Source organism: Lichenostomus cassidix, chromosome 7, assembly GCF_008360975.1.
Source record: "Lichenostomus cassidix isolate B80296 chromosome 7, HeHo_3.0, whole genome shotgun sequence".
Classification (NCBI taxonomy): Eukaryota; Metazoa; Chordata; class Aves; order Passeriformes; family Meliphagidae; genus Lichenostomus; species Lichenostomus cassidix.
Genome location: NC_139488.1, coordinates 10592833 through 10619257, shown reverse-complemented (window position 1 = coordinate 10619257; position 26425 = coordinate 10592833). Strand labels below are relative to the sequence as shown.

At 39.6% G+C, this 26425-nt stretch overlaps 1 protein-coding gene across 7 annotated transcripts in view; it reads left to right on the top strand.

Moving 5' to 3' along the window:
• SATB2 (SATB homeobox 2) overlaps positions 1-26425 on the top strand; it is a 226980-nt gene that overhangs the window by 110820 nt on the left and 89735 nt on the right. For all 7 annotated transcript variants that reach the window (XM_085066112.1, XM_085066111.1, XM_085066113.1 and 4 more), the window contains one exon: positions 6640-6816. In XM_085066112.1, the coding sequence (XP_084922238.1) occupies positions 6640-6816 (177 nt within the window). The remainder of the gene's footprint in view (positions 1-6639; positions 6817-26425) is intronic.

Here is a 26425-nt window from a genome sequence, read left to right as displayed (position 1 = left end):
AGGGTCCTTGTTTTTAAATAAAACCTTTTGCTATAATGAGGTACTTGATGCTGCATAGGATTGTACAGTTGCAAAGATTTTGATACAGTTTCCTGTATTTGACATAGTGATTTCCCGCTGGCTCCCTGTCAGTGTGTGCACACAGCTTTCTTCACGTGGTTCCGAGTGGTTGGTGACAAACAACTGCAAAGTCATTCCTTCAGTCCCCATTAAAAAAGATTTACAGTGAAAGAATTCTCAGCCTCATAATGAGACTGTTGTAAGCTGGTGTTTGATAAGTAAAAGGTTGACACAGAGTCCATTTACCCAAACCAAGCATTTATTGTAAATAAGTTGAGTTCCAACAACTTATATTCTGTGCAATTTAATTGTATTCATAATTTATGGGGTAATTTGAAAGTCAGCCTTAATGGACATGCCTAATGCTTGCTGAAATGAGGGAGCTCTGTCTCTTCCACCTTACCAAGGAGTTGCACTGGCGTGGGCTGAACCTGGGATCTGCTCCAAGCAAGATCCTTCTAGAGTGTGAATAGTCGTGTGTGTGTGTGGCACTGTGGAAATGGTATGATTGTGCTGGTTTAGCCTGTCATTGTGTCTTCTGCATCTGCAGCCCTCGGCTGGACTCTGCAGATTTTCTGGAGAAGATCTCTCATCACCACGAGCTACAGCTACGCTGTGATTTAAACAAAAGTGGTGTTGAGATCAGCACAACCTCCTTTTTTTCAAATACTATATTACATTTTTCCTCTTTAAAAAGCCCCAGCCAACTGGACAAAATACCCCACATTTTGGAATGCATTTGATCTTTTCTAATGGTGAATTTACCTTCTATTGTTACATGTGATCTTAAAGGTTTTTTCCAAATGAAATTATTCTCTGATTCTATGTTTGTTCAGCTAGTCAAGTCTTTAATAGAAATCTCCTGATTATTGGCATATGCACTAAGTTTTAATTTCTGATCACTTCAGGATTTGCAGTTTACGCTGTTTTGAAGAACTGGCCTACTGAGGCTTTAAAGCCTTTCCCTTTCCCTTTCCCTTTCCCTTTCCCTTTCCCTTTCCCTTTCCCTTTCCCTTTCCCTTCCCTTCCCAGAAAGGAAATTATGGATTTGTTTTACACTTTAGTATGCAGGATGGCATCTTTGCTGCAGAAATTCAGGTATTTCTGCATAACTGAAAGCTGTCAAACTTAATTGGCTTCTGACTTTTCAATTAGACTGCAGAATGTGAAAAGGAGAACTGGCAAACCTCTCCTGTGCTGATTTCTGCCTTTTAAAGCAGTTTTCTCAGTTTAGGTTCATTTTTCAAATTTATTTAGAAGAAAGGGAAAGACAGTTAAATACCAAATCGGTATTTGTAAGGCCAGCTCTGCTGCAATGCAGAGAGAAATAAATAAATAGACTGCTTTCCCTTCACTGCCTTTGCTGGATAAAGGTCTCTCTCTAAAGAAAAAACAGACACAGATTAGGTTTAGGAAATGTTTGTAGTTTGATTACTTCCTGTGGTTACTGCCAGTTGTGGAAGCATGCTTTATTGTTAAATATATGGAATCTTTATCTAGATAATTTCCTCAAGACAATCCATGTTTTGCTAATTTGGCTTCCTAGTTTCTGTTGCAGGGTAAAGGGCTCATTTTAGAAGTCCAACAAAAGTTGCTTCTAATTCAATAGTTTTTAGGTGTGCATGGGAATAAACATTTGTGGATTTTGCTCTTACTGTTGCCTAGATTTCTTTTTTTTTTTCTTCCCCTCTCTGTACCGTAAAGACCAGCTTAGAGAGTGGCCCATGTTACAGTCTCTGCTAGGGAAAATATTTTCTACATACAGTAATGAAGAGTTTTCAGTAGTTTATGAATTTTCAAGTACATGTCCTGGTTTCTGAGCTCCAAACCATAGAAATTTGCTGTGTCTTTGAGGGAGATTACTCTGCATATGAGTCTGTGTTCTGTTTAAAAGAAAAGAAAACAAAAAAACAACCAACAAACAAAACCTAAAGGCCCAAAGCGTAACAGCAACAACAAAAACTTTATTTTCTACTTTCTTCAGTTGATAAAAATCTCTCCACTGTAGAATGATTTCCTTTGGGTTTGACACCACCATTTGATCTCAGTTTTTAATAATTTTAGTGGGTTTCACTCCCAGAAGAAAACATGCTTGTGCTGTGAAGTATTCCCACTAGAAATCTGGGAAGTCTTAAAACCTCATGTTACTCAGGGCAAAGAACTGGCTTCTTTATTAATTCCCTGCTAGACAACCCCTGTACAGTAAATCTTTCCACAACACCATGCTGTTGAAATTAATCAACCTGATGTTTGGAAATTGTTCAAATTAGATTAAATTAAATAACACCTAGATGGGACTCAAAACTTGTCCTGATGGAAGGAGATTTTAATTTAAAAAGACATGAATTTTATTGGTGCCTTTTCATTCTAGTTGATCTTCATTTTATACTCACTAGGACATGCAAGCACTGCTCCCTGTTTAATGGCTGGAGAGGTGGGTGGCTGTACAAATGTAACCTGCTGCTCCTCAGCTATCTGCTCTGCCTAGGATGGTTCTGTGGAAGCAGACCATGCATAGAAGTTCAGTGCCAATAGTATCGCATGTGTGACTTAAAAAAACATGCATTATATTATGTGCAAATAAACAAAAGAAATAGTGAGTGACTTTTTAATATCTGCTCTCTTCTTGTCCTTCTCGTTTGTTGTTAGAAATCTGCAGCTTTTACTTGGAAATCTTACAACCGAAAATGTTTTCCAGGGAGCTGTATGATTGCAGATTGATAATACTTTTAACTGGCTCTAAGTTTTTTTTGGTTTTTTTTGCAAAAATGAATCTGTTATGCCGCAGAGTATCTTGGGTTTTCACTTATCTAATGAAATATCTATTTTTCTTTCCTTCATTTTTTAAGAATTGATTGCTCCCCAGTGAAATAAAACTGTAGATTAAAATGGGCAAGGAGGAGAACATGTGCATTTGGTCTCTTTGATAGGTATTTAATTTCTTCTTAATTTCTCTGCCACTTAGAAGAGTCTTGGCAAAAAATGCAAGTGTGTTTACGAAGTCTCTCTGTATGTTGCAGCTTTTCTGTGAAAGCAATAGTGGAGCTTAAATCTTGTCTCTGATTCGCTTTAAATATATGCGTTATACAAAGGTACTGGTTACTGCTAACCACTCTCTTCCTCTGAGTACTGGTGGGAACACTTTTTCACTGTTCTCTTTCATGGGTTAGATGGAATTCTTGCTGTGTATGGATGTCCTCATAAAAGCCTTTCTGTAGATCTTGGTTTGTGCTCCCCTGACATTTTATGCAGATACCATCTATATGGGGTCAAAGCCCTGTGAGAAGCATGAAAGAGCTGTTTATGAGTCAGTTACGTTAATCAAAATCAAGCAGAAAAAGTCTTTAGTATGATTTGTGATTGCTGTTAATATTTTGTGTGCATACTAGCATTGTGTTCGTCCTTTAAGGAAATAAATGCTTTCCTTTTTTAGCCCTCAGATTACTCCTCATTTTCTGTGTGTGTGAAAATCAGTGCTGTGTGTCATGTACCATGAGCTGTGCAGCATCACTCCGTGCAGCCTCTCTCTAAAGCTGGGAGAGTGAGTGCACACGAGTTCAGTGCCGGGGGACTTCAGCCTTCTCCGTGTGTGTGCACAGGCGAGGGAGGATGACAGGAATTCTGGCTGATCGGTCGTTAGGGAAAGAGCTGAGGAGTTCCAGGATTTATGAGTAAGGCTGGCTTGTGCTGCAGTAGCACTGCATGTGAGACCATGATGAATGCTTGGTCTCCAGCTCTCTGAGTACTGCTCCAAGTTCTTCAACTGGAATGACAGTGAGTAGTGACTAATTTGTATTGCTCTTCTCTAAGGGCCCCTGTAGCGAGCTGGAGCTGTAATACATGCATATAGGAGTGAGACATGGTGTATATCAGTATGTAAAGAGCATGTTGGCCTCTGCAGATGTTTTTCTTTTTGATTCCAACATAGTGAAAATATGTTAATTTATTTTCAGATAACATTAGGAAAATTAGGGAAGTTTGAAGTAGTAAATTCTTCAGAGATATGACAGTTTAGCTTTCTAATGTGAAATAGAGAGCAAAGCAGTTGAAACTTCCTTGGAGTGATATTGATTTGGAAATAAGTTTGATTACTGCTGCTTTTTATTTTACTTTTAAAATAAAGTCAGTATTAAGGTTCCAATACTATAGTTAGAGGCATGAGAGTGGGTCAGTAATGAGAGATGTGGTAACCTGCCCTTTGCTCTCTGTTTTCAAGGTACTAATAACAGCTTATCATCAGTTACTCTGGGTCAGTGAGTTCAGAAGTATTTTTTCAAAAGTTTTAGCAGTGTCCCTTTAGCAAGCATGGACAGCAGGAAGGGGCAGGAAAATCATCATGGGCAGGAGTCGTGTGGGATCCTTTATGCTATCCATTAAAGTGATGTCACGTATGGCATCAGTTCTAGTATTTGAGATCCTGTTTGTACTAAGACAGTAGAGGATGGGTGCAGAGAATAGGTGCAACTTCTCTGCTGAAAAGGAGAGACTGTTGTATGACAAGGAAAGCATCCAGCAGGAGCAAAAAGACAGTGTGACATCCCTCTCATCAGTTTGCTTCACCACTTTTTCTGTCTTGCCAAAATGTAATTTACACAACTGATATTACAGCCTCAGCATTTGGCCAATTATCTTAATCTTTTGCTAAGACATTAATAGCCCCATCAAAAGTGCTGTGACAGCCTGTGTGTTCGACAGGACTGGAAGTTTGTCACTTAAAGAGACTTATTTTCATATTAACTAATTAAATGGTGTATGGACAAATAGAATTAAAGTTTTAACCTTTGATAGGAAAAGAAATTTTGTCATTGATTTCAGAGGAATGTGATCAGCCATGTCCTGTCTCTTCAGGAAAGCACCTAGAGATTTTTTTTCACTGAGATTTTTTTTTAGCTCTGTGTGTTAGAATTTGGCTGCTTGAACTTGCAAAATGCATCAGTTTAACCTAGAATCAAGCAGTGAAAAGGGAGCAGTATCAATGCGATGCTGTAACCTTCTTTCATGTTACTTCACGATGTGTTTTAAAACAAAGAACTAAAACACATCAAGTGGATATTGTAGCTTTTAGCTCCTGCATTTAGAATGTCAGATTGAGAGCCGCTCTGTGCTAGATAAGTCACTATGTGAGAATTGTGTATCTAAAATATATTTGAAAGTAGATCTAATCTTTGGAAATTCAAGGGAAGGGTATTTAAGTTCCTTAGCAGTTGCTGGTATGACTGTATTTATTTCAGGGCAGGGTGACTCCTCTGAAGAGATATATAGCTATTGGTTTGTAGATACTGAAGCTACTGATAGTAGAAGATCTCAGAAATATTTAATAGACTTTGTGAAGGAGAACTGAAATGTGACTTTCTCCTCTTTTTCCCTTAAAGAAGTGTCTGGTCCAGGAATACAGTGATTTGTGTCTGGAATTCATAAATATACTCAGATAGTTTTTGTAGTTATTGACTATTAGAAATGGTTGTATTCCATTCTGAAGAACAAGATTTAGAGGTGAACTTTCCAGTGATATTGTGAACCTTAGCACATTTGGAAAACTACTTTAGGCTGAGATTGTTCTCTGCACCAATATTTTCTAGTTTACCTAGGGACTAACAAGTTGTATGTAACCAGTCACAAAATTTCTGTGACTGGAGGTAGCCTGGCCTATAGCAGGTGGTGGAAATGGCTGTGCAGTTCTGTAGGTTTTCCGTCTGTTCCCTCTTCCTTCTGTGAATGCACTGTAGGGCTGCTTCCTGCAAATTGGCATGTTTCTCTGCTGCCTGTGCTATTGAATCTCTTTAAGTTCATGCCTCACAATTTATCTAATGCCATAGATAACTTGATCCTGTAGCCATGAAAGTAAATTTACAATAAAACAGAACAAAATTGAATCCAGACCACCCCCGGAGTTTTCCACTTCTGTGGTTCCTCCTCATCCTTGATACTCTTTCAAAAAGAGTTGTTCTCACACTCTTCATGGATGCAGCAGAAAGACAGCCATGGGTCTCTCTGGGTCTGAGTGACCATCAGCTGTCAACACAAGATTATAATTCTCAACAAAATCAATGCAAGACGATTTTCCTTGTACAGTGAGAAGACTGGCTATGGTCTGAAAATTCACAAGGATCCCATGGTGCCCCTAGGGGAACAGGCTCTGCTGATTTCTCCATACATTCACTGTGTAGAGAGAAGCAGAAATGGCATTTATGTGTCAGGTTTTCATATGGCTGAATATGGAGAAATGACCTAAAAGAAATAGAGACATTCATGGAACTGCAGAAAACTTCTGCAATGCTGAAAAAGTCGTATTAGGAAATCTTGTTCATCTTCATGCTGACTATGATTCTAATCCTGAACTGTATTCTCTAGAGCTTTTAGTGTGGTTTTAAATGAGTCAAGTGATGAGACTTCAGTATTTCCCTTGGAAAGAAAACAAAAGTTATCCCACAAGCAAGAAAGGCAGATTTCCACTTATGATGACTCTTCTAGGAGGTGTGTTAATTTACAACTTTAATCAGAGATATATGACACAGTTCATGTTCCTCTTATTGATGCTTTGTTGTTTTGTTGGTTTTTTTCTTGTTTTATTCCATCTAGGTTTGATGATTCCAGTCTTTTGTGTGGTGGAGCAGTCGGACGCCTCCCTTGAATACGATAATCGAGAAGAGCATGCTGAGTTCGTTCTGGTTCGCAAAGATGTGCTCTTTAGCCAGCTGGTGGAGACAGCGCTCCTGGCTCTGGGGTATTCCCACAGTTCTGCAGCTCAGGCACAAGGTATTCAATAAAGTTCTTTCCCCCTTCTCTGCACTGCAGAAGACAGCACCTGAGGTTGTTGTAAGGAGAAAGCAAGAAAATTGGTAGCAAATCTTGGAAGTGTTTATATCAGTTGTGTTAATTGCTTAATCCTAAACTAGATGAACAACAAGCCCTACATTCTTAGTCTGCCTAGAAAGCATTAGCTAAATCTTACTGAAGTGTGAAATCTGGTGATAATGATCAGTCAGGGTATTCATGACACACTTGTTCTGTACCACAAGGCAGGTTGCTGCTTCGAGGAAGTCAGCACAGAAGATAGAACATCTAGGTGTATAGCTAGATGGTATCCAGTATTCCTCTCCGTATCAGGGCAGTTTTGAACAGCGTATTGTAGTCTTTAATTTTTTTAATTATACCTTGTAGATAATGGTTACATATACATGCTCTCTTTATGGCACATAGTTGTAGGGCTAAATGTACAGACTGATTTCTGTTTTCACTTACCTACTATATTGCTGCAAAGCCCTTTATAAAGCTCTACAGTCCCTTCCACTCAGAGATGATTCTCTGTTAGCAGCAAAATCTTAAAATAAACAAAGCTTTCCTCTCTCTACCCAAAATATCAGCTTAAAAAAACCCCCAAACCTAAAATCATAATCTTGAAGGAGATGGGCAGGAGGTCGTGGGTTGGGAAAAATCTTTCCAGAATGAACTTTGAATTTCAAGAGGCTTTTTTATACTAAACAGGTTATTTCAGTGCTTATTCTTTTGGATGAGAAATCTGTAAGTTTGTTTTATCTCCGTATCACCAATAAAACCTGTGCACATTTAGAGTAGTTTAATAGCAAATTTGCCTGGGGATTTGGATTTCATCTGTTGATTTTAGTTATTTTGTATAGCTAGGTGTTTGAATGTAGGAACAGAAGGAGCAGTGGTGGTGTTGAATCCAGGAGTTCCAGGCAGTGGTTAATCTCATGGGCTCCTTGTGCAAACTTCTTTCCAAGCAGGGTGATATCGATTAATTTCCTCTGTCAGACTCTGCTCTGTGAGAGAGGCCCAGGTTCTTTATACAGGCAGAGCTTGTGTACATGTATTTATTTACACAATATGGTAGTAAAAGTCCTGCAAGAAGGTAGTTGTTTTGGTATTTAGTATGAAATGCTTTGTGTCATCTTAGGGACTTTTTTTCTGAATGTAAAAGGTCAGCATATCCCACTGTTTCCATCCTGGTGAGCCAGCTTTCTGTTTGACAGCACTATTCATCTCAGTTAACACAGTTGCTCAACATGTTGCGAGCTAACATGTGGAACATGCTGCATTAGGTGGCCAAGATTTGATTCTTGGCACTTCCAAAGGGGAATGGGCTTTGCAGAAAACCTGCTTCAAGGAGGCATGCCATCCAGTGCAGTGATCCACACTGGCTGAGCATCTCACTTGGGGGAGCCTTGCTTTTGTAGCATCTCTCTGTTGTGAGAGTAGCAAGGAGGAGACAGATTGACTCACGAAGGAAATTAGTCACTGTGCAGGGAGGAAATGGCCACTGCGTTTTTGAACTACGAGCTTTGATAATGAGCAGGTTCAGATAGTGATCTGTCACTTGATGTGTTGCTCAAATAACTCCTCTAGAAAATAAAAGTTGGATCTCTAATTAATGCAATTAGTTTAAAAGAAAGGCTAAGGTATTTTCATTTTTAAGGCGATGATTACATTCCTCTAGACAGCATCACATGGTATAATATTTAGAATGACAGAAAATACCTTAAAGATCCATCAGCTAACAAATCTCTTGGTCAGGTTATTTACCTTCACACTGAAGAGCCAGTCCACCAGTGTTTTTTAGACATATTGAACAAATACTGCAGACCATGCTGATTTCAAGATATGAAGCTGAAATATGCATCATGTTCTGTAGTATCTTGCTTCTGTCCTAGCTCTCAGTAGGCTGAGGGGTGAGATATAGTCAGAGACAGCCAATAGATTTCTGAGATTGTTTTGTTTCATGCAAAAATTTATAGAATATAGGGCTCTAATTTGTTAACTAGGGTTGACAGAAGCATGCTGCCAAATTGCTATTGTAAGGATTTATTTGGGAACACAACTTTCTGATATTAAAAAAGTGGGAAAAATAAAGCTATTTACTTTATTCATTATGGTTGTAGGACAAGTCTGCTTTTGTTCTAGTGCTTACAATTGATTTCCATTAGCAATATGTATTAATAAATGGTGACTTAGCTCTTCTTTATGATCAACTGAATTACAGGATCTGCATGAGAAGTTGAAGATCCTCAGGTGCATTTTTCAAATAAAATGAAATGGGTAAAGCTTTGAGCATCATGCTGTGCAAAACAGTGACATGAATAGGTGTTCCTGTGTCCTCCAGGGACAAAGTAAATGAGTTTGTCAAAGCTTTGGTACTGTAAAACCTCTCTAAATTGTAACTTAGCATGTAATAATTGTCACCTTTTTCTTTGGGAAAGTGTTTCATTTCTCCCTCCTCTTTTTTTGGGCAACACTGAGAGGAGCAGCAATTTCACTTCACCTTGCAGGAAACATCTTGCCTTTGCCTGTTCTTTTTAGAACAGGGTCTTCTGTGGCAGATAGAAGAGCTAGTTGGAGGGGTGGGGGGAAAGAATAGCTGTGGCAGCAGAGAGAATTGCTGCAGGATTTCACAGCGCCTTTGCTGCGGTTCCCTGTGACAGCCCTGCGGAGCTGCCGAGGCTCGAGCTGGTGTGTGCCTTGTGTTGCAGGGCCCTGCCGTGTGCTTCCCAGCTGCACGGCAGAGCCTGGCTGGCAGAAAGGAAACGTAGAACAGAGTGGTAGGTGGCACATGCCTCCCTGAGGGAGCTGTGTGCCCAAAGGGACCCTGCCGTAGGGCTGCTGACCTGGGCTGCAGCCTGGAGATGCAGAGCTCCCCGAGGAGGTGATGCCGTGTCCAAATATTTGAGCTGTAACACACATACCGCCCCCCCCCCCAGCTGCAACCTGGCCTGAGCCTCCTGTACCGGCTTGTGGTCATTTGGCTTATTATGGATTATTTTTATTCCTGGCTGCTAGGTAAATTGATAAGTCTTAGCATAAGCAATCTTGAGACAAAAATGTATAATGAGGTATACATGAAGGTAGCCCCATGCCTCTCTGGAAGAAACTCTTTGTTCTCACACAGTTTGAGCAGGACACATTTATTCCACAAACAGCTGGTTGCGAACACTTTTTGTTGATAGTGGTGGGAGCAGAGACTTTTCCAGTGAGTGCTGCCCTCATGAAACTTCCCTTTTCTGACAGGAGCTGTGAAATGTCTTCTGGAACAGCATGGGAATTCGTTAACAGCTTGGCACTGGGGTGTGAAAGTTGGTGGTGTAAATGGCAACAAAGGTTTAATAAACATTTATATATTTTTCTTTCATCACTTGAATCTACACCTGACAGTAGGGAACCTGCTACGTTTGCCTTTCAGAGAGGAAAAGAGTAATGCTTTAAAGGGACACCTGCTCTATATGTAGTTTAATAAAATTTACATGCCCTGATGAATTTTTTTTTTTTTTTTTTTTTTTTTTGTGGGTAAGGTATTCTAACAGGGCTATGCAAGAGAAGGGAACTGGTAGGAGGTACATAGAATACACAGTGCTGAGTGCTGGGACCAAAGCAGTATGAAAGTAGCTGCAATCTGGTGTACCCTGTGTGCAGTCCTGTGGCTTTAGGACCTGCTGTGAAAGTTGATTCCCTCCTCAGTGTGGCGTGGAAGAACAGTGTTAGTTTGATGCTTTCAGTATCTACTTTCTTAGAATCCATGAGGAAAAAGGAAATAGTGTGATTTCCTGTGGATATGTTTTTCCTTTTGACCAGTTCCTTGGCACTTGTTGTGAGTGTGTACATAGAACTGATGTGCGTTGTCTGCAGAAGTTAGCAGGTTAGAGGTCATTGAAATGGAGTTTGCCTTCTCTTCCTGGGTACTTGAGTTAGGTGTGTTCGCAGGGTGGTGTGGAGTGCCTGCCCTGCCTGCTCTCTGGGGGCAGCTTTAGCCAGGCACCGACAAGATGGTTGCTTGGGTTAGTTGGTGTGTGACCATGACAAGGAAATGGACGTACAGAAGAGTGAAATGGTTCTCAGATGTCAAGTTAAACAGAAGGAGGAGAGAGAAAACGGGAGGGAAGTATACACAGAGCAAGAGATCTTTCCTGTTCCTGTCATTGTAGAGAGTGCCAAGCTCTGGTTCTTAAGCAATGCATTACCTTGAGCAGAGCCATTCCAAGAGGCAGTGCCTTGCATTTATGCCTCAGAGGCCTCTCTTCATGTGCTCAGTTTCTTCTAGTGCTGTCTACAGACTGGACGGGGGAAGCCTTGGGCATGCCAAGAGCTGTGTTTCACTGGGCAGAGTGGAAGGCTGGAAGGAGAGGCTGGCAGTGGTTGGTGGGGAAGGTGTAGCACAAGAACAAGAAAGGAAAAAGGTTTAAGTATCTTGTCTTGCCACATAGAATTGCAATAGCTGGACACAGAGGTGAATGATGCTCTCTGGGGATTGTGGTTTAGTGAGCAGAGATCAGACAGCTCAGCCCTGTCAGCCTTGCATCACTGGAGTCGGAAAGAAGAGAATTTTGTTGGGCTGATCAGCGCCTGGCCAGAGTAGCTGACCTCTGCCCAAATTTCATGACACCCAGAGGTGTACCTCAGGACCTACTTGCAGCTGCCTCGCCTGTGAAGCCCTGATGTTGCTTGCAGCCACAGGACAGCTTGGCTTCGGTGCTTCTGCAGAGTTCTGTGTTCTGAAGCACTGATGGAGCTGTCCTTTGCAGTGAGCTGCAGCAAGAGAGAAAGGTGGCTCTACTGACTGTGTAGGAACAGGGCACAGACACATTAAGAGCTCTCCTCTGGATTGATAGTGCACGTGGCTGGGGCCGGGAAACCGCCCAGACTGCAAGTGTGTTCATTTTCTTTAAGGGTTTAAAAAAGTGAGCTCAGCCCTGCTCTCTGCTGTTAATTGGAGGCCTTTTGCACTTGTGGCCTGCATTTTAGTATTACTTCAAAGCACAGGCCAGATCTGTGTGATACAATGCTGTTTAGCAAATCAGTCCAAACCCCAGGCTGCTGTGTATAAGAATGTGGTAGCCAGAGTGCTCTGCTCCCTCTTTCAGACTAGCCTTTGTGACAGCAGCATGACCATCTTGCCCCTTATGGGATTATAACCATGTGTACAAATATTTGAAGGGTGTAAATACCAATGAGAGAATGGATTTTCCTAAGCTGGTACAAGAGGGTAGGGCTCTGAGGCAATTGGAAGGGCCTGAGCAGATGATTAGAAGGGAAAAGATCCTGTGAAATATTCCCATCTGTGCTGTCTCCAGAACCACAATAGCTTCCAACTGAATGTCAGGTAAAGGGAGAACATACCAGCTGGGGGCTGTATTGAACACACACGCACAAGCTGGTTTTATATTTCTGTATCAAGAAAGGTATAGTAAAAAAGTGGTGAAACCCTGCTGAACTGTGCTTATGTACACAGCCAAGTTTGCTGTATCTGGGAAGACCAAATATGCTATTTTCTACACAAGCGCAAGGTAGCAGTATGAGAAAAAATGAGAGGAAAACTGAATACAGGTTTCTCATGTGAATAGTGTGCAGTAAATTACAAGGCTGCTATTATCTGGCATCTTCTGACCCCTCAGCCCACTGTCACTTGTATGTCTGAGTCGTCACTCCCTATTCATGTAGTCAAAATCTTTCTAGTGAGAAGCATTTAATAAATAGGAGAGACATTGGTGATACAATGACTTAAATAACAAGAGGATACAGTGATCAACAAGCTAAATGTTGGGTCACTTCCTGACGGTCATTCTTTGCTGCTACTTTTTTGCGTTTCATTTTGGCAGAGACACAGTATTGGTCTCACCTAACAGAGTTGTCAGTCCATGTAAAGCTGCTGTGTGTCTGAGCTCAAACTCTTTTGACACGGAGTATTCTCACCCTGCTAAACCAACTCGATTTAAAACAAAATACCCCAAAACAAATGAAAGAAACCCACCCAGCCCTCTTCATGCCTCTTTTCAGCAGTTGTGTCTTACACCATCCCTAATTAACAGCTCCTTACCTTTAGTAATCCCTTTAGTCCCTCTTTCCTCTACTGGATATACTTATAATGGGTATATGGTCTTCTTTCTTCTTTTCAGTTTTGCAGGTGGCATTATAAAAGGCTTAAATCAAATCATTTAACAGGAGCATGTGTGAGGGGTACGGTATGTCATACCGACATCTTGCAGTAAACTCTGCTGTGCAATTCCATGACAACTTGTCTGAGAGTGCTATGCAGACTGAATTTCTTGCAGTGACACTCAGCCATGCAGATCAAGGTTTTCCTTGTAAAAGCTGCTCCTTCTTGAACTGTTCCTTGCTTGAGTTGTATTCTTTGTCTTTCCCCCTGATGTTTGAAGAAAGAGGGCTAAGAACTTCTCAAATATTTATTTTCCTCCTATATACATCATTTACCAGCAAATCACTGTTTTGTCTACCCTAGAAAACTTCATGTCAACTATAAGTGAAATTCAATTAGCTGGAACCATGAGAGAAAGTATGATTTTAATGAGAATATTGAAAACCTCTTCGTTCTTTGTGGGTTTTGATAGGCATTTCTGTGCATAATGGACACAGGGGTTGAAAGACACTGTTGTTAAAGGTTCAGCATTTCATGCCATTTCAATTAAAGCCTTAGAATTCTCTTTAAACATTCCTCAGAACTCTTAAGAAATCATGTGTTAAAAAATAAAAGAAGCAACAAAGATTGAGGCTCCTTATATTTGTAGGGTTTGCTAAAATTAGCGTTGCATTTTTTAATGGAAAATGTGACATATAAAGAAATGTTAGAGTGTCATATTTATAGATATATAAATGGAGTATATTTTAAGTTTTACTTTGGTTTATATATAAAAACACATATATGTTGTATTTATAGTTTAGTATATAAACACACATTTTATACATATGCACGCATACAAATATATATTTATATGAAACTATGATATATATATATGGAAGCAAAAGCTCAGGATTAAATTAATAAATTAATCTTTCAGATTGCCATCTTCATTCTCCATTTGTGCTGTTATTTTAAATAACCTCATTATCCCAACAGCATGAACTCCAGTGAATACTTGATTTTTTAATACACTCTCTGTGAAAGTTCTTAACTTCTGACTAGTGGTTAGGAAGTGTCTCTCTTTCCTTTTCTTCCCTGCCACCCCCCAAACTGGTGTATAAAAGTTAGCATGTGGAATTGGCGTTCTAATCCCAATATATTATTTACAGGATTCTTATGATGGAACAAAACCTTCTACAAATAATAATCTATTTTTCTAGATAGCAAACATCTGGGTAGTATAAGTAAATGGGTAATTTATTAGTGTTTGAACAGCTTAAAGGAGGGTAAGTAAAGGTAGTTCTGAACAGCTCAGCACTTGTGACGCCACTTTCCGTCTTATTTGCGGTCTGTGACTGAGCACAGCACGGCTCGTAAGCAGAAGAGGGGGCAGGGGAGAAAGGAGGGAGCAGAGTGGACACAATGGGCTTTGGCTGTTCCAGTGACACACACTTTCATCATTCCCTCTGTGAGACCCCAGTACCTGCAAAGGGACTTTGAGGTTGAGTGCTTTGAAGCACAACATGTTTTGGTGACAGCTCCACGGGCTCCAGTAAACTTGTTGCAGTGGTGTGTGTGATATTTGTTTATTCCATGGTCATAAAGGATCAAGCTCGGACTGTGCTATGGGTAGAAATCATTAAACCTTTTGTTCTTGTGTCCTTTGTTTCTGAACAATATTGCTCAGGCTGTAACAGTGAATCAGTGCTTTAGTTTGAGGGCCATGTTCCTTAATGCTTTCCATTCACTTTATGTTGCAGGCTGTGTGCAAAAAGGTAACACTGGAGGACAGAGGTTTCTCGAAGTTTTGTACTCTTCAGGGAAAGGTTTTCCTGTATTCTGCCAGTGTTATAAACCAGTGAAGTATGCTGGGGAAGTTGAGCCACAGGCTTTTTTGTGTAACAAGAACCATTAGAATAATTCGGGGTAAAATAAAAATCAAGTTCACTTTGAAAGGCCTGTGTGAACTCGATTAAAAACTTAGATGAGTGTATAATAAATTCAGATTTTTGCTGTCTTCCTTCCCAAACTCTCAGCTAAGCCCACAAGTCCAAGAAACACTGGTGGTTTTGAGTAAAACTGAGAAATGGTCTTTATTAGTTTTAATTAAAAATAAAATTTTGTCTCTGTTTTTTTTTCTTCATCATGAATTGCTAATGAAGCAGTGCTCTATTTAAAAGGGGGAATAAATTAGGTTAGGCTAGGTCTTCGTCTATCCAGAGAAGGAAAATGAGGTACAGTTAGAAGCCTGTTAGCTAATAAGCCAAATATTTAAACATCCAGTAGGATGAGAAGAGCAAAGCCTGGTACTGGTTAACATGTTAGGGCAGCTTTTTTTTTCCCTTCCTTTTTTTTCCCCTCTCTTTTCTTTTTCAGATTTTTAAAAATATTTTTATCTGCTGAGTTTTTTTTCCCCATTCACTCCTCTAGATAAGGGGAGCAGCATTTTAACCCAGTGACATGATGGGCTTGGCTTTTTGTTCCAGCTGCAGATTGCCTTGCCCCATCTGCCTTCCCCACAGGCGCACAAAGCTGAGCCCACCCCCAGCTGCTTCTTTCTTTCACCTAACAGAGGTAGGGCACATCCCCCAGATTGGCTTCTGCTTATTAAGGAGTAAATCCCAAGTTTTAGAATTCCTGATTGGCCTTGGGTGTAGGTTCCCTATGCAGCATTTTTAATGGCTATGCTGCTGGGGAGAAAGCAGAGCTCTTTCTGCTGGCTGGTCTGTCTGAAATCCATTTATCATCAGTGCAGTGCCCCAGTCGGGATCTTGCTGCACGTGTTTGGGGGAATTGGTTTGAGCCTGTGGAGAGCAAAGGTGCTTAGCTGCAGGGCCTCTGGCAAGCTTGTGGTGTAAAGCAGTACTGAGTCTCAGTCCCCGTTAACCACGTAGACAAACTAAGCGTGAAAACCATTTTGTTTTTAAACTGAAAACCTAACAAATTAGGGCTAGAAAATCTGAAGGGGATAAACAGAAAGTGTTTCTCGGTTTAAAAAAGCAAAAGAGAGGGAAACACACTGACCCCTGTTCTGTGTCTTATCATCTCCTCGGGAGAGATCCTCCTCCTTGCACTGACAGCAAAGGGTCAATTCAGACAGTTTCTCACTGCTGCACGTGAGCATTGTAGACAAGACCTGGCTTTAATCCTCCTGGTCCTTACTGGAATATAAATGAAGCTGTCAATCAGCAACTCTGTTTGATGTTTGGGTCTATTCATACCAGTTGAATTTTACAAGGGCAATCTGCCCTCCTGCATTGTTTGTCATTGGGGGTCTGCAGCAGATTAAATGGCTACTTTTAATGGAATGGAATAGGAAAGGATGAGCAAAAGACAATGCTATTAGTGACCTCCTTTTACCTACTATCCTGCTCACTGGGAACCCACTCAGACAGTAGTGATGAAGGTTCAAATTCAAGCTGTGTCTGAGAGAAGTGGGTGCATGTACCTTCCTCCCATCCACTGACCTACCTGGTTATTCAGGGTTGGTGTCTCTGTCTTACTTTACTGGTGGAGGGCTTGTGGAGAGTTGCATGTACTCTGTCTATCTTTTGGCCAGTAAATACCTTCAATTTATCCAGACAATTTAAAATAATGTATGTTTGTACAGGTGTGATTAAAAACAGGCATTGCATCAGGTTTGGTGAGATGAGGTCAGGGCATTTTTCATTGTGTATTTATGGGCATTTTTACTTTCAACCTTATTCCAAATGAAAAATATTTCTTCTAGAATGAAATAATTGTCAATAGAGCTAGAATAGTCCTGGCACCGGGGAACTGTATTTTATTCTGTTTTTACTTCCCATGCTGCTTCATATGTATAGCACCTTTGTCTTCACCTGGCTGTTTCCAAGTTACCAACAAAGAGTTAAAGTCAAAAAAGCAAGCTAGGAGGCAGATGCATATGCCAGTCCAGATTCATAGCTAAATTGCTTTCATACTTTGTTTTTACAGTATATTTGCTGCTTAGCCACATTTTGGCCTTTTTTCCTTTTTCTAATAAAAATCATTATGTAGAGTGGCTAGTAGATAATTCCTACTTTCACAGTGACAACACCGTGCTAAAAATGGCCCTTGGCATAGGGATCGTTAACTGATGGCAATTTGTCTGCATTTCTGAGTAGTTTTTCCTTCAGCATCAGCTACAGAATCTATGAAATAGTCTGTGGGGGGGGAAAAGTGTTTATCTTGTGTTGAAACTGAGGATGGACCAAATGTTTGAGGAAAAAATTGTATCAAATAATGAGCTATAGATAATACTGTATCTTTTCAAGACCCTGGAAGGAGATGTTTAGGCAGTATTATGTGGCAGTCAGCATGAGAAAATTGGGATTTTGTGAAATGCTACCATAGAATGTGCTTCAAACGTCACTATTTATGTATCCATGTATATAGATAACATCAATTACATATTTTTAAATGTTGATGATGAGTCTAAAAGCTACATACATTGCAAATATAAAAGTTTCCTTTCCTGGGGCTTAGCTGTGGAGAGCAAGTCTTACTTTTCTCAATCTGAAAGCTGTATTTGTTTGAATAATAAAATGGAGAGTGGTATTTTGTTAGCAATATTAATAGAGATTTATTAATATTTTATTATGGTGCATTCAAATAAAGGACTACACCTACTAGGGTTTTTTGTGGGGAGAGGGAGTTTATTTTTTTTTATATGTCTATTAAAAGAACATAGCAACACCATATATTTGCATTTCGTGATCACTAAAAATCCTCCCTACCATAAATGTGTATGTGAAATAGAGAACCTAATTAAAAGATTAACAGCATGTACAGTAATTTACCCAAAAGGCATGTGTTAATTTGTTAAAACACTAAAGATCTTTATGCTGTCTTTTTTGATGCTATCAAAATATTTTCCATGGTACTGGTTGAACCTGGTCTCTTCATTCTAAATTCTTCTGCAGAGTAAGACAACTTAATTTCATATCTAATTGCATAGGGAATTATAAATTATCTTTTCTAAGAGACCTGTGACACTAAAACACAGAATGAACAAATAAAATGGATTTGTTCTAGTACAAATGAAGATATATGGCAGTATTTTTATTACAGACACCATTTGTTTGGGCTGAGCATCTAAATATTTTACAATAAGATACAAAGTGCTATTTGTTGAGTAGTCATTCTAGCAATGTATCTTAAGGTGTTTTGCAACTAATTGCCATGAAACTAAGAAGCCCAAATCAACAAAACCAGGCCCACCCATAAAATAAAACCCTATGCAGATGAGATAAATCTGTTCCAAGGAAAATACATTTTACGTGCATTCATAGGAGCAGTGGGATCTGCTTCTTGGAGCAAATATACAACTTTACTTTTGTTCACAGAGGAAAGACCCATTGATTCCAAAAGTATTCTTTAGCTCAGCAAAAAGGTGACTTGCTGCATGTGAAGTGGTTTCCAGCTAGGTAAAAGATGCTGCAGCATAGACTGGAGCATACAGGTGAAGGATTTCACATCTGGTTTCTCTTGGGGATGATGTCTAGAACAGTGTACTGGAGGTGGGGCATTTCCTCGATGTAAAGGGAAATGTAGGTCCTGCTCTGGCTCCATTAGTGTAACAAGCTGAGGGGATGCCATTTTGCTGCAGAGTTAGGATTTCCCTCCTTGTTGGGAACTTCTGGTGGAATCTTGAACTCTGCCTTCCTGCCTTGAAAACACAACCAGTAGGTTGTTCTTTGGAAACAATTGGGTGCTAAACAGTACAAAGTGACATAGTAATCTGAGAATTTATTATTAACCTTATGGCAGAATTCAGTAGAAACTGGCAATTATTAAAGATACGGCTTTTGTAACTTCTTATGGAATTGTATTCTGGCATTGAAAGTTTAAAATATTTTATAGTACATTTACAATTTTGTACTCTACTGTGTCAGTGCTGGTGCCAAGGCTGTTTGAATGTTGCTGAACATCTGTTTAACCAGATTAGATTAAACCCTAATACATTATTTAGTGCAAGGAACAAATTAATATTATACTGACCTTTGGAGGGTTGAATTAATAAATTTATCACAAGGATTAGTTTGGAATTGCATAATAGAGTCGTTCTTTTATTTATTTATTCAGAAGTACTTTTATTATGAAGTTTACTAACACAAAGCTGCTTCTGTTAAGCTGATTGTTATTCCTAGATACTAAAAGACCAATGTCAAATTGTCTAAATTCCAATGGGTATGGATGGGTTTATGAATTTTTGTACAAGGGTGCCAAAATGGCAATGGTAGTATGGCACTTCGTAAAGGCAAGTAAGAAAGAAATGTAATAATTTCTAGCTAGAGAGCTTCTGTGGTCTGGTTTGAGTGGTATGAGACAAAACCATAAGCATTTATGGTAAGATGTGGATTAGCCTTTTTTAAAAAAGTGTGCCTAATAATCCAAAGTGATTACAATAACAAGGTTAAGGAACATTTTTGTAATCATAAAAATGTGACTTTTTTCCCTCCTTAGCTTTCTGTAGCTCTGTATTAAAACTTCATTTTGCAAGAACTTCTTATGCTTCACAGTTTTGAGTGTGTGTCAGTTCAAGAAAGCAGGGAGAGAGAAAGCAAAAAAGAACAGAGACAGACAAGTTTTTCTACACTGTTTGTAATAGCAATGTCAGACTTTATGAGGGACAGCAGTGTGATTTTTGAAAGCGCAGTAAGCACCGGCACCATGTCACTGAGGTACAGCAAATCCCTGTCCCACTCTTCTCCTTGCTGACCAAGGCTGGGATGGAGTTGCAGGTACGGCTGTAGCACTGGTGTGGCACTGTGCTGTCCTAGGGTCACAATGCCACTTTTGTGGAATGAGGGGCTGCTACAGAACAAAAATGCCATCAAACATCTTCAAAGCTTCTCCTGAATGCTTCTCTTTTTTATTCTGGGTCTCTTGTGCACAAATTCTCATTTTGCATGTAAATGTGAAGGAGATGGAGAAATCTTAGCTGCAGATGGAAAAAAAAAACCCCAAAACTCTCCAGTGTCTTCATATTAAAAAAAAAAAAATCCAGAATTAGAAGGAGATAAATTTATGTAGCCTTTGCACCATAATAATATGGCAAGACCTGACACAAAGCCATAAGGCTTTTTTCACAGATTCAGTTGTCTGGAAATTGTGCAATGCTGTTTAAATAGAATATCTTTTAATAGACTGCAAGAAATTAAAAAATAAATGAAAAAAACCATGTTTTTACCAGGATTACATGATGGCAGTGTTAACTCCAGTGCAATTAATAGGCAGTGTGTAGTTTGTTTTCCTCTGAGTGCTTAGCGTTTTTTCTAGATTTTATCTGGTCACGTATCCAGGAACTGGGTATGGATGCAAGCTGTTGTTAATTGAACTGTATTTAGGACTATTAAAACCATCATATGTGCAGTATGGCAAGATGTGTATCTAAATATGCATTTGCAGCAGTGTAGCCATAGCATGTGTATCCCATAGTAGATAGGCAGCCCCTAGTCCACATATTTTTAGCAACAAAACCTAATCAGTTTATGACAAAATAACTTCTTATATTAGCATAGCATTTATCTTTTACAAAACCTGCAGTTATTTTCCCAGAACAGTTGAGAGGTGCAGTTTGTAGCTCAACAGGGAGAAAGACGGAATGTATTCTAATTTTGTTGTGGAACGTTGGCCTATTGAGTCAGGTCTTGTGTTGTAGCAATTTCTTTATGTACAGGAAGGCTGGCCCTGGTTTCCCCTATCTCATACACCTACGGAATGTCTTTTTACATCCAGCTAGTTGTGTGATGTACTATTTGGGGGGAAGAAGATTCTGTCTTATACGAGGAGTGATCAGTTCAAGTCTGGAAGCAATAAAAATTCCCTTATTTCTGCACTTGATGGATTAAGTCTTTTATATAACTTGTTTTATAGAAAAAGGGCTATGTTTGTACAGAAGGAGGTGCCAGAATGTTAATAGAAGTATAGTAGCTCATCTGATGGGTGGGACAGATTTCTGCATGCTGTTTGGAAAAAAAAAAATTAACCCCGTGTGGGAGTGTAATGTCTGACATTGTTAATTCTTGACATTTTGTTTCCCATACTTCTGGGGCTCTTGACAAGGGGAGCTTCATCTTCTCTGTAAAAATTTAATTTGTAGAGATTAAAAAAAATTCTTAGAGGATTCCATCAGAAGCTTGTTAGCATGATCCTGTCTTTGGCATGAGAACATGGACTAGAAAAGAATCCAAGTATTTTAATTTGCTGGGAACAAAAAGAAGCTGGTTGGTAACTTTGGGATACAGTCTTGCTCTCTGAAGCACATTATTTTGTGGGTGTGCAGGCACGTGACAGTGTGATCGTACATGGGGCTGGGTTGGTTTCAAACACGCCTGGGGCCTCCTGTGGCCCTTTTGTTTTTTCTCAGCCTTTGGCACTGAGTGCCGGTGGGGGATGTGTGGAGATGGGGAAATGAGAGAAATGGATATCAGAATTCAGTAGCAGATTTAAATTAAGCAGAAACCTCAGTATATTATAAACTTGTAAGGCTATATATACACTATGGTATGTGGCTGGACCATAGTCATGCTCAGCAAACCACTGAATATTGTAGGACAGTTCATACGTTTTCTAATTCTTCCCAGAAAAAAGAGGGTTTCAGTACTAAGTAACATCTCGTTATCATATTCCTACTGTTGGCAGCACAGCAATTTGAACTTTCAAAAATAGCAGATTAGATATTTCCCTAAAACTATATGTACTGTTTAGCATCTTGCTGATGTTCTGGCAGAACAGCATAGGGATTGACAGAAACTGGGGCTGGAAGTGACTTAAGGGAGCTAATGGAGTTTAGCGAAGGTTATGGAAAAGCAGTACTTTCCATCAGATATCCTGTGAAGAGAGATGGGAAAGGACGAGAAATACCAGAGCAGGGACTACTCACCACAAACATGGCTTTTTCAGCCAAGAGGAGTCCAGGCTGACAATGTCATTTGGGACTTTGCATCCTTAGTAGGAAGAGTTAAGAACAGGAGTGAAAAAGCTGGTAGGAGTAGAGATGTCCTGACCTCTTAAAATGTAAGCATGAGGTGCCTATCTCATATAACTCTCATAGAGTTAAATATTCCTTGCAATGGTGGAAACTGAAATGCAGAGTTCTGGTACTATTGTAGTAAGACCAAAAATGGAACTCAAAAGGCTTGTCTTGGTGTGAAGACTAGGTGAAATAGAAAAGTTAAATGGGCATCTAGTGCTGTGATGTAGGGTCCAAAATCAGGTCACACAGTGCTGTTAGTGTTCATAGTTATTGGTGCTGTAGCTTCAATAAAGGATTCTTTACAAGAAAATTAAACTATGTTTTGAGTTACAGAAGTGTAAATAAAGTCAAATGCTACTGAAGTCAGTGGAGTTTTTGATTTCCACTGCTGCAATTGAGGGCAGAGGTTGAAACATGATTTTTGTTTCCAGATGTATCTCAAGCTATATTTCAAACTTATTTTATATGAAGAAGTAAATAATATGTTGTGAGGCGGGTTGGTAACATAGGCAACACAGGTTCACAAATTTATGTATATTAGTATGTGGTTACTGATCCTATACTCGATTGTTTACAAAGAGCTTGTTTGGGGTGTTCCATCCATGTAATTTTTTAGCTTTATACTAATATGGAAAACCAAACTCAGAGCTATTCTGGAGTGGGTTATTTAGCTACAGGAGATATAGGCCAAAGCCATTTTACTACAGAATATTCTTCCTTATATGAAAGCCATCCTTTTGCAGGATATTTTTTGTTTAATGATGTTCAGAGTAAGTTGAGCATTGTTTCAAATATATTATAGAAGCTTGGGTTTGGGTTCTTGCTTGCTTATGTGAATACCTGAGACACAGTGACTTAGACTGGGACAAAAAAATAGGGATTGCCTGTAGGAATCCTCCTACCACTTCAGAGTCATGGAGAAAGACTACCTGTGTCCTCAGAGGCCAGAAGTGTGGGAACTCTAAGACTGAGAGTAAGTAGCTACGTGTGTCTTAATATATATAATATATGATTTTGTTTCAAGTAGTTTTCTTAAGAGTAGAGGAAGAGGAAAGCTGCAGAGAGTAGGGAGACATGTGAAGCCTGGGATTAAGAGCCTTAAAATAGGGCATGGTGTTGCCTTAGTTTTGTGTGTCTGTGTGTGCTTGATTGAAGCTGGGAATAGCAAATATCCACTGTTTTGGCAAGGGCTGAGAAGTTGGTCTTTAACTTGACTAATACGTATGTGTATGCAGGAAGGTTTTAAAAGAAGGGGAAAATACTTGTTAATTTGGGCTAGTTGTGGTTGAAATATCATGAACACTTGGGTGTAATAAGAAGAAATACAGTAACTTTTTGTTTTCAGAGAACTTTTTTAAAATATTAATTCAAATTAAGATTCATGTATTTTGTGAGGTTTTCACATAGGTAAAAGGAAGGAAAGCAGAGTATCCTGTCTGACTGCATCCATGAATCAAGATGGTGCCTTCTTTTCTGTGAAGCTTAAGATAAAAGACTTGGTTTTAAAGCGCAAGGTGGTTAGTATTTGTCTGCAGACTTCTAAGTAATATACAAATGCAAAAGATTTTTATTTGATCAACTCTTTTTTTTTCATTTATTAACAAGGTGGTTATGGAGGAACATTAATCAGAAGCTTTAGAAATTGTAGATTTATGATGTCATATGATGTCATTACAGCAGTACACTGCATTGTAAAACTTCAGAGCAACCACTGCTGTACCACCAGGGTGAATAATGGAACATTCATTCACTCCTACCAAATCCCAACATCAAATATTCCACAGGCTCTCTTAAAATAGAAATTCTGCCTGTAGGAACATGTACTGAGAAGTAATGTTTCAGAGGGTATAATCGTAGTACCTCAAAAGGAGTGGTAGATATTTTAATTCCCAGAAGTTGTGTTAAAACTGGACAAAAGCTAGAGATTCTCAGAGGTAAAGGCTCTTCATATGGAAGTGACTGAAAAAAATCTTGGCCATCTCATGGGCAACTGGTGAGAAGGAATACCAGAGGCCAAATGCTGCTCCGTTACACCATCCTATGCTTGCAGCAGTGCCAAAGACAAGCGCTTTCCCTGCTGTGAGTGGATTGGGGGAGTACAGCTCTGAGGGGGCCTAAGCAACCAGTGACTCTACTCTAAACCACACATAAAACAAGTTTAGCAATCTTGGACTGTAGAACAATGATTCATTTTATAATATGACCACAAAATGTGGCTGTGTTGGTAATGATTGCTTCAAACAGCTCGAGAAACTGAATGAGCAAGGAGAAGTAGGGATTACCCTTAGCCCTACTAAGTGTCCTTGTTGGGCCGGAGGTCATGGCTTCCCAGTATAGCTTTTGCCCTGGGCTGCACAGGCAGGCAGGGCAGAGCTCTGCTTGCAATAGACAGACAAAGGTCCCATTCTTTAGTGGTAAACGTGCTTTAACAGCCACCACTGTATACTAACACTTAAAATGAAAGGAAATGTAAAGTCTGCTGCATGTTACTTGTTCAGGATGTTAACAGCTGTATGGCAAATACATGTATAGTAGAGGAGGGAGAGGAAGATACAAGCAACTTTCACAGCCATCCTTTCATATCTGTAATTACATCCAGACTTAGCAGCAGTGTCATTTTATTTTGCAGAGGAGCGTGGCAGCCCTTGAAGTGAGATTTGTTGGTGTTCAATCCCACACGGTAGAAAAGGTCCATTGTGCTCTGACCTGCTTTAAAACAAACCATACTAAACCATGCATGCATACTCAAAGAGTCCCCCCTTTTTATAGACAACTGCCATTTGTTGCAAGGGTTGCTATGGCAAACCAGGGCAGAAAATCCTGTCTTGATGTTAAAGCGAAATACTTAGAAATTGTAAGGAGACAGATTTTGAGAATATAAATTAATTAAATGGCAGTAATTGCATTATTGCACTATCTTGCCAGGGAAATAGCTATTCCTGTGAGAGTCTATTACTGTGTTAGGTCTTGGAGCAGAGTGTAATTTTTTGAATGTGCTTTAGGTTTTTTCAAAATCTGTCTTTGTGCTTTTATTTAATTCCAACTAGTGATAAAATAGCAGCTTAGCCGTGCAAAGGTGGTCATCATTTGGCATGCTTGAGTTGTTAAATCTGAAAGAAGACTGAATAAGCATTTGCAGTTTGGGCTTTAAACTGGCAGAAACAGCTAACTATAACCACCAATCTGGCCTACAAAGCTGTTGGATAGCTTGCTGGGTTGGGATCACTGTCTTTGGATTTGGACAGGAAATGTTACGCTTCTTCCAGATAGAAGTCCTACAGCTGTCTAATGTGCCTTGACTACTGGAGGTGCAAAGTGTCAGGCAGGAAGGAGACTTCTATGGTACATTACTTCATTTGAGAGAAAAAGGGAAAAACCAAGGCTCTTTTATGTTGCTTGTCTTATTCAACCTCCCGCGTCCTGAGTACTCTACAGGTCTGACTTACTGCAGTTGTGCCCTTCTTCAAATCACCAACGAAAGGACAAAGAATAAGCTTCAGAAACAGAACTGATAAACTTTGTGCTGCCTAGCAGCTTTTTAATGCAATTAGAAAAGTTGCTTGGATTTTTTTTTGGTTTTTGCTTTGAATGCAGAAAACAAAACAGTTTCATCTCCTTACAGCTTTACAGCTATAAGAGTTATTCATTAAAGTATTTCATTACATTTTTAAGTGGGACTGCGTTATTGTCCTTTGATAACATTTGGGTAGAAATGAAGACTAAAATGCTTGTTTTCCACATCTGAAATAGGAGATTCAGATTTAAAAGGAGAAAGAGAACAAACTGCTATATAGGAAGGGAAATGAAAAATGTTTTTTGTAAATATGTTCCCTTGGACCATGAAGACCCTTACTCAGGGTGACCTGGTGAGCGAAGTCCTTTCTGTAGGTGTTCTCCAAGCATCTCTGGTCTTTGCTCAGTTGATCTCAGTTGATCAATCAGCTTCTGCTTGGCTGAATGCAGGCACAGGCCGGTGACTGCGTTGATTATGCCAATATTGCTGCTCTTATGAATTGACCATCTGCTGTTTGCTTTTGCATGCACTTAAGAATCAGGCAGGAAGCATGGCAGTAGCCTAGGATTAGTACCTACATCAAAGTTCAGGAACTCTAGAATCCTCTCAGTTTTGCCATTGCCTATCAGTCTTCAAAAAGTCATCTTTAGCTGTCCTACTAGTACAGCTTGCTGTAGTTGGTTGTGCTGGTTAATGAAGGTAAATACATGTTTCTGTTGGACTTCCAGAGTTAGTTTTAATACACTGAGAGTGTCATTTTGTATGTTCCCCTTGGGTTCCTGAGTAGGCAGTAGACTGTCCAATGCATCCAAGGAATGGAATGTAACAAAGCTTCTGTGTTGTGGATTGAATTTTATAAGTTTGGAAGAGGGACCAGCAGCTTCCCAAATGGGAATTAAAAAAAAAGAGAAATGTAAAAATGTTTCTAACTAGTTCATGTCAGCATCTTAATCTGGAACTGACCGTGTCTAATGCAAGATGCTTGTCATGCCATCGTGTTTGCCAGCTA